Source organism: Saccoglossus kowalevskii, chromosome 3 (assembly GCF_978046115.1).
Source record: "Saccoglossus kowalevskii chromosome 3, keSacKowa6.1, whole genome shotgun sequence".
Taxonomy (NCBI): domain Eukaryota; kingdom Metazoa; phylum Hemichordata; class Enteropneusta; family Harrimaniidae; genus Saccoglossus; species Saccoglossus kowalevskii.
Window position 1 is genome coordinate 20,962,314 of NC_140643.1, and position 8,845 is coordinate 20,971,158.

The 8,845-nt window shown below is 36.3% G+C and overlaps 1 protein-coding gene and 1 long non-coding RNA gene across 2 annotated transcripts; both read right to left on the reverse strand.

Moving 5' to 3' along the window:
* Positions 1-64: 64 nt before the first annotated feature.
* LOC146747553 (uncharacterized) lies at positions 65-645 on the reverse strand. Its single transcript, XR_014928868.1, has 2 exons — positions 236-645; positions 65-196 (listed from the first exon to the last, which is right to left on the reverse strand). It is a non-coding gene; the product is annotated as an uncharacterized LOC146747553 (long non-coding RNA).
* A 587-nt stretch (positions 646-1,232) lies between these two features.
* On the reverse strand, positions 1,233-6,771 carry LOC100378784 (uncharacterized). The gene is made up of 5 exons (XM_002740239.4): positions 6,602-6,771; positions 6,401-6,479; positions 5,401-5,458; positions 2,999-3,286; positions 1,233-1,877 (listed from the first exon to the last, which is right to left on the reverse strand). The coding sequence occupies exons 1-5, from the start codon at positions 6,649-6,651 to the stop codon at positions 1,813-1,815; spliced, it is 540 nt and encodes a 179-aa protein (XP_002740285.1). The 5' UTR covers positions 6,652-6,771; the 3' UTR covers positions 1,233-1,812.
* Between the last annotated feature and the right edge of the window lie 2,074 nt (positions 6,772-8,845).

Consider the following 8,845-nt stretch of genomic DNA (forward strand, 5'->3'; position numbering starts at 1 on the left):
CTGTATGTACGTGAATTTCGTTATATCAATGTTGTGGTGAATCTTACAACACGGACTACTTACATTTTCCAAGATAATTCATAATAAATCTATTCACAGGTTATTTGCATGAAAATAAATTGCTTCACTCGAAGTATAATAAATGTATTTCTAGCTATCTTAATAACAAGATTAACATGAGCAGAGTAACACAAACCTATCTCACGATGTTTAACATGAGCAGAGTAACACAAACCTATCTCACGATGTTTAACAATGACTTTATACCAGTTCACTGCAAATATCTCTTTTTCATATTCGGAATATATCACTGTATATCATAGTTATACTATTGTAGTAGACCTGTGTCACAACCACGCTTATAAGCTATTCAACTACTCTTCACTATATGACTTTTCACTATATATCTCAGTTTTCTTCACACGAATCATACTTCTGTTGTTTGTTGTTAACAAACCTAATGTGAAACATCTCGGTGTAGTTGATTTGGCTTTGAGTTGAATTTGACTAACTTTAATAATAATGAAGAATATTTGTACGAAAAATCAAAGTGCCGCATGCATATTAATAGTGGTAGTATTCGAATAAAAAGTATATCACTCACAGATTTTCACACAAATCTTATGTTGTTTGTTGATTTGCTTAAGTGGTTTACAACTTGAAATTTATGTGAACTACCTTCGTGTAGTAGATTTTGAATGACGTATGCACATGAATAGTGGTGGTGTCAGACTCTTGATTGGCTCATTTATAACTGGATTTTCAACAATGCCAGCGCGAGCGGCGTTTACGCGGTGTTAAACGCACATTTTCATAAGGCGATCATGTGAGATTATTTGAACATTCGAACAATTTTATTTGTAAACCACCAAATTTTCTCAATTTCTCTAAAGTTATACATCCTTGAACGCTATTATATTCAAGTTATTTCTTTGCATAACTTACACAGTCACTCTATTACTATAGGTTCACATCTCTTTCTGAATGCTGAATGTTAAAAATTATTTTGAGCAGAGTAGCAGACGCCAAAAAAGGCACAAAACATTTCTTGTTCTGTTTTATTTATTTTTTTCGAGATAACTGATAGACAATTTCCCAATCGAATAATGATCGCATTACTGATTACTTAGGAAAGCACATACCGATGAATGTTAACGATTCGTCCAGCTCAGCGCCCTCTATAGACTACATCGGAAACGACTGCACATGTTGCCTGAGGTAAACTCGTGTGATTGAATGTACTACGATAACTACTTTTTTATTGTTGCATTTTACTACAAGAAATCGGAGAAAAACGAAGTCCATCCGATATGTTATAATGAATAAACTACAAATAACTAGCATATATACATTTAGTAAGTTCACAAATCTATGTCTGCACATGTGTCTCACGCAAATAGACTGCGTACATGTAGTTCAATACTATTGTATATGGGAGATGTTTCCTGACGGCTATAGAACTAGGAACATACGGCGCAGTAGAATTCCTTCTATGGCTAGCATAAATTAGTATAATTACTACAGTAGGAATATATTCAAGTTTTTAATACAAAATTGCAAAACAGGAACTGAGTTTTGTCCAATAAGCACTGTAAATAAACGGCATACAATCTAATTCAATCGAAGCAAAAGAATTTACATTCTAAGAACTGCGAGAGCGCCCTCTATGGAGTTCCTGTTTTTTATTCCAGTGCTCTATACGGATATTTCCGTAACATGTCATGTATTCTGTGGCCGGATTTGAGTTCGTATCTTCATCAGCTTGTGAAAAAATAGTTGTAAATGTTTGGATGTCACACGATATGTTCTTTATTACGTCCGACTAGCATTGCCTAGACCAAGGACCGTGCATCTTGACCCTATGCCGTACCGACCAACTGGAAAACAGAAAATAAAATTGCGTTAATAAATTAAAAACAAGTGTTACTGGAATGTCTTTGAATGTACATTATTTAAAATCGTCGGAGATATGCTACAAAGTGCTTGTGATAATCCCACGTGGTTTGTAACAGACACTGGTTCGCAATACACTGTGAAAAACATACATTTTACTCAAAATGTTTTTCTTCTCCCCAAATTTCAATTGTTTTGCTAGAGTACTAGTGATTTTTTGTCAACAGCAAATCAAATTAACCATACCATATTACTTCTTACATAACTAAGGAATTTTCAGCACCTGGTTGTCTTCGCATAGATTAAACAACGAAATATGCACTTTAGTTGCCAGGTGAAGAGGATGTATATATGTTGGTCACGTGATTATGTTGCACAAAACATAGATTCGCGGCATTTTTAGCAGCTGTATAAATTGTCCCTCACCAGATTTTGAGGTAGATTTGACATGCTGATAACACATTGCAAAAGGTACTTTTGAACAACAAATACTGAAGACTCCTCAGGAATTTAATAGGGTTCTCAGTAGTAAAAATAATCAATGGTGCGAATCACAGGGAGGTCTGGGTAATTTATAGTGCCATGGGCTAGCATACAGGAAGACGAACGTTATACATTACATGCTCCCTGGCACATTCCATTTTGTGGTCACTTTAAAAGAAAAACAATAACAAATAAGGAAATACTTGCGATGGCTAGCATTGTAGAGCGTTGCTGTTGCCTCTGTGAATATGCGGTATTTAATTGGATTATAGCCAAAAAATATCTCCCTGGTGAAATTGTTTCGAGTTTTCCAAAATCGATGCAGATGCAAGATATTTTTAATTTTTATTTTAAAATTGTATTAAAACATGTGCTTTTATTTCGTATTAAACAACGTTCGGCCGAATTACATAAGCAACAAAATTAAATAAGCAATCTTGATTCCTAGCTATGATCTAAATCTTTCATGCGAATATGCTTTCTGAAATGTAATTATTCGATTATGGTGACAAAGTAGCGAACAATGGTTGAAAAAGACATTCAGGTAAGAGCACCAATATATTGGCATGTAGCGATCAACAGGGGGTGTAATTTGTTGGCAAACAAGCGAGGGAAAACTCACATTTTGTTGGTTTGGGTCTCTCCATCGGCCAGTATTTAAAACCTTCTTTGGCTCTTGTGTTAAAACTAGTCCTTCGTATGCCAGTGCTTGGCCTTGGTTTTACTTTCATAGCATACGAGCCCGGTAATTGTCCGTTAAGTCCCGTCACTATGTGTTGATGAAATGGTCTGTCAGTTAAGGGTTTTACAGTGCCATCTTGGTTATAGCGCAACAACATTGGAGGCGCTGACTTCGGTCTCATCAGTCCTGTATACTTATTTGGATCGTTACATCTTTTCTGTACCAGAGCTATAGTTGGGGGGAAAATCAAACATGTATTAAGACAACAAACCACGTAATACATGAAATGAAAGACGAAAGAGCCAGTTTTTACATTGCTTTTTTGGACACGTCTCCAAACCCTATCTGACCCTCTAGTTTACAACTTAAATAGTCTCGGTCGATTGAATGTATAAATTATATCCTTTCAGGATCCGGGTTCAGGTGTCACGGCTTCTAATCAGTTGGTCCGTAACTGTTAATAATTCAACGCAGATCCGTACTCGAGCATGACATCATTATTTTGGCGTGGCTTCACATATACTCCTATATAATTAATTTTGCAAGGGTGTCTAAGCTCAAACTTCTTTACTCGTAAAATTGAAACAGGTACATACTGGGAAAAAATATGAGATTTCATTTCGCGGATACCAAGGCAACTTACTCGGGATGTAATTTTAAATTTAACTCTTAATTAACAATTTTATTTCGGTGTAGTTGGAGATATACGTCATCACATGTTTGTTGTCACTAAACTAGTCATTAAGAAATGACAAATTGACAAGTTTTTTTTCAGAATGTTTGAAGTGTTTTGAATCGGTGCGTTTAGATAGATAGACATTTGATATTTTAATCCATTTGAGGGAATAATAGTTCATAAATAAAATTACACGCATCGGTGGTCTAAATATAAGCAAAATGGCCACGGTTGTTTCGCTCAACACAATTTGGAAGACAAGTAGAACATATAACAACAATACCACGACATATAATTATAGTAATATTACAATATATATTATTGAGATGGTATCACCATGGATACAATTAAAAAGGTCTCTGGAAATGTTTGGGTTCCCCTCATGCTTATTTAGCCACATTTTCTGGACCATTATTAAAACGATAATCGGCTTATAGAACCATGAATGAAGCGCGTACTTTTGTGTACAGTAATTGAATCGGAAAAGACCTCGGGCACCGCTATACGATACACGCCACAACATCGGACTATCTTTTGCGATGAGTACAGTCTATTCGATTAACTGGGTCGATCGTCATAATAGTTGGGAACCAAAAGTTCCGAACAATTGGTCTGAATTGATGGGCATCCATCAGATCCGCATACAGGGTCGTTAATTATATTTAGGGGTGTTTTCAAGAAAGAAACGTGACTTCAAGGTGAGAAAGGTAGCGATAGAGGTGTCCTTGTGTCAGTAGTTATAAACGTAACGGGACGAGTCGTTTTTATCATGTCTGTGAGAAAATATAGCTAGAGTGAATCACTCGTAATCTTGAATATCCAAATGTGTTGTTCTATAAACACGAAACATTGAATCTATTTGAAACCAGTGCTGTGCCACAGTTATTACATTTTATTTCTGATTTATATTTAGAAATTATTCAATAAAACGCATGCACTTGAATGGTTGATTTGTTAATGACACCAGAAAGACAATAAATAGCATTCCCATGAGTACGATACAAATAATTACGCCTCACTAGGCTGTCTCCTCGGTTATCGCGTACAACAGGCGACTGTTTGTTAGCTGCTCGGTGACAAGGGTCATGTGCGGTTAACTTATAAATTCGAAAACAATGATTTCCAGTGTGCCGTCATCACGATTTAACATGTTTGCTCAAATGTACGTCACTAAGCAATCGATACGAGCCAAGGCGCCAGATAAATACAATTTTCGTAATAATGTTAGCACACGATAAGATGCTTTTGAGAAACAAATATTCCAAAAAAAGCGATTGATACAAGTAAATGTATGTAAACTTTGAATCAAGTGACGTTATAAGGTAGACCCCCAGGGCATTTTAATTGGTCTGGGTGTTAGTTTAAGTCGTATATTATTTGAACACCTTATTGGGGGTGTAAACTTTATTCAACTAACTATTTTCATAAACAAACGGTCTGCAAAGTTTAAAAAAACAACTCACAACTTGGCCCCATTTACCCCGAGAACAAACAGCAGCAAAAACCCATGCTATTATACTTGCACCATGAACCCTGTGAGAAATAGCGCTCTGAATGCAAATAAGCGAATCGACGAGCTTTACAAAAAAAGGACTGGGCATACAAAGGTCGGTTCTAAACTGGACGCGAAGTGATAAATAAATAAATGGTTGAACAGCAAACTTACTTTGGTAGGGGTCTCTCAGCGACGGCGTATTTTTTGCCGATATATCGAATGTTGTGCACTGCAATGAAAATAGAACATGTCGGCACATAAATTAATGATGTCTGTTGCATTATTAATTCTGTCCACACATAAACCTGCAAAATGTCAATGCAGGTTAACGATGCGCATTGTGTTCATAATATTACCAATAACTTAATAACGATTCTTTCTAAACGCCATGATGTATTTTTTACGCCAAAAAAATTCTTTTAAACTGTGACATGTATTTATATATATCAGCTCACTTATAATCTAAATGTCAATCCGTTTATTGGCATAGATAACGTACATCTCGTCAGTGGGCGTATCTGATAAGCCAGCGCGTTCGAACTGAGCTTAATGGTACTTTAGCAAAACGCGTTAAAGTGGACCACATTGTCGCTACATCTTGAACAACAACGCTCTTAAACTACCACTAGCAACAAACTTAATGTAAAACAGGAAATCGATACCGCACACATACAATGTGTTCACTGTTGCTTAATGCTTCGTAGTCCAGTTCATAACGCTAACAGTTGACCCCCCCCCCTTTTTTTTATTTGGCAACTAAAATTGAGCATGTTTATTTCCTATCAGGGACACCTGTGGAACGGTACATTCGTTTCTTTTCTTTTTTTTCTTCTGAAGTTGTAATAAAATTCAGGTCATGATATATTAGGTTTCTAAGTTTAGTTATTTGAGATGATTTTGTTTAACGCAGACACGTCGTAGGAAACTGAATAGGGGTGAACGTTCGGGTGGTGATTTACAATACTGGGTACACGGACGGCAAGGGCACATCGCTTCCGCCATCTGTATAATTATCAGATTCATGTTCGCTTCAACACGTTGCGTGACAACCATTGTTCGGACCGTTACACAACGGTACTTTCTTGCCGCATACATACGCATGTATTACCGTTAGAAACGCATCGTCCCCCCATTTACACTTCCGATAGCTATCCGTAACCATGACACTTACCTTAATTTTCATTTTACTCCAGTGGTCCGTTCTCCCCTGTGGAAGTTTCACGGGATCGTGTCTCGACCACCACGTCATACTGTAAAAATAAAAAAGAGCTATATATATGTACGGTTCTATTTCTTGTAGCAATATTTGTGCTTGAGAAGAGCCAATATGATCACGAACAAACTGCGCTCCTCGGCGCCATTAAACACTTACTCCGATTTTCGAGGGTTGCTGTGTTGGAGAAGATCGTACCCTGCTGGCATTGTCAGTATTCACCAATCAGTCACTCGTCTATAGCCCCGATGTATAGCTGTTGTCTGCTGTACAGCGACGTCCTCACTGTATATAGAATTCAGGGCCACCTACCGTTATTACACAAACGCTGACACAAAGAACAGAACAGCGATCGAGCGTACCTCCTCATTTGCATAACAATAACTGGTTACTACAACAAAGCGGGTTTATGGGTATGAGCAGTCAAACAGTTGCACGAACTTTACAAACACGTATCAAACAATCGCAAGGAGGCTTAGGACAGTACAACAACGTCACAACTCAATAACGCCACATACAGTCCAGATCGATGCCTTTTTCTAAAACTAACACAAGAAAGCAAAGACGGACACAATAACACTGTACAATCGATGCTATCCCCTCTATTTTTGCAATGAATGGAAATATACGTGCCTACTGGGACATTATATTATAAAGGCAAACAATTACACTTAATACAGTAGGTAATTCAATTAAAAATTGTTATACAAAACAATAAATGACATAGAATGTCTACTGGCAACTGATATTCATTACAAGTCGAATAGGGGTATACAGAAAATATGTCTGTTTTAAATATCATTGAGAAAAGAAACTTTGAAACGTCTGGTTTATTGAATAAGTACCAAGGACTATGATAAACTTCTGCCATTTTCTGCTTATTATTATATTTATCGGTCGTGGCAGCTTTCACAAATTTAAAAGACCGGCTGTATATATCGTTTTTGAATCACTGTCATATCTCGCATATCTGTGTTAAACGCATCGACAAACTGTGATGTTTAATTGTTTGGAGATAATGATGTGAGCTTCACGATTTCAAATAAACGGGAAGATGTCGAGGTCGCTTTTGAACAATGAAAGGAAAGGAGATAATAAATAACATAACGCATTGCCAATATACTTAGTGGTATGCGACTCAATGCTATTGGAGATATCAATTTATCATAAATACCAAAGAGCTATAGAACCGTATGATATATGTGTGAACTTCATATAGTTGGACAGTTCTGCATAAACCCATTTACGACGACAAGTACCGTCACATAAAACAAATAATAAGTTGCAAAAAACTAAACATATCTGTGGGAAAATAAAAGCGTGACCCAGTGAATTGGTACTGTATTGAATATAATCATTAGAGGTTATTCGCGGCAAACTAACAAATAATACCGCGCTATATCACAATTGTTGACGTTCGATATTAACATTACTCGAAACGCGTGATAATTATTATTTCATTGGCCGTGTGTTATGCCAACTAACTACTGTACCGTCTAAATCCAGACAGTAAATCATTCAGTATACACGGGTACGTCTCCGGGACAATATAATACTGAGTAAGTTGCGTTAAACTGGATTTCTCAACCAATCAAATCTCTACCGCGATAGTTTTGATAGATGCCAAGATGGCCATCTAAATATAAATTTGGCAATATTTTTTGTCCTAGTAAAGATATCTTAATAAAGTTGGTGTCTTCATATATATTTTTGGACCAATAAGTTTAAATTTAAACCAGTCAAATATTTTTTCATATCATCAAAATGCCGAGAACGTAATGTGGGCAAAACACAAGTTTTTCTAATTCTACTAATAGAAGTAAGGGTGAAATATGATCAATACAAGCTCTTCTGAAACCATTCTGTTCATCTAAAATAATGCCTTGTGAGTTATTATGGAGTCACCCAAGAGTCAATTGTGACAAAAGATCCAATGGAACACAGTGAAATGACAATGTAACTTAAGAATTACAATTAAACTATGTAAAATACAGTAATTTAAAAACACATGTCACGAACTGCCGTGTTACTTAATTACATGTATATAATTATATTCAAAGTAGAGACACATAGTAAGATGCTGTACTAACTGATATAAAAGGTACTGATTTTTTCACAATGTATGGTCTGGCATAGATACAATAAAAAAAAAAGGTTATGATACAGAGATACTGTCCCCCCCCCCATGTTCAATGCAAGTATATAGTAGGAGTCTATGTGTACATTTATCATAATACATAATAAACGGGGGATGCAAGTATCCGAAACGACTTAAAACGAATTTATGGCAATGTGTGGCAAGACGTATATTAAGTGTCGGGTTTGATTGCAATCAGTCAAGGCATGCCATATATGTGGCATTCGAAAAACTGTTCTTAAACTTCAGATTTCAGAGAATGCGTA

Coding starts and splice junctions, on each gene's coding strand:
- LOC100378784 (XM_002740239.4), bottom strand. CDS start 6,651: ATGCCAGCAGGGTACGATCTTCTCCAACACAGCAACCCTCGAAAATCG. Junction 6,480..6,601: donor AGCAACCCTCGAAAATCGGA/GTAAGTGTTTAA, acceptor TTATTTTTACAG/TATGACGTGGTGGTCGAGAC. Junction 3,287..5,400: donor GCTGAGAGACCCCTACCAAA/GTAAGTTTGCTG, acceptor CCCCAACTATAG/CTCTGGTACAGAAAAGATGT.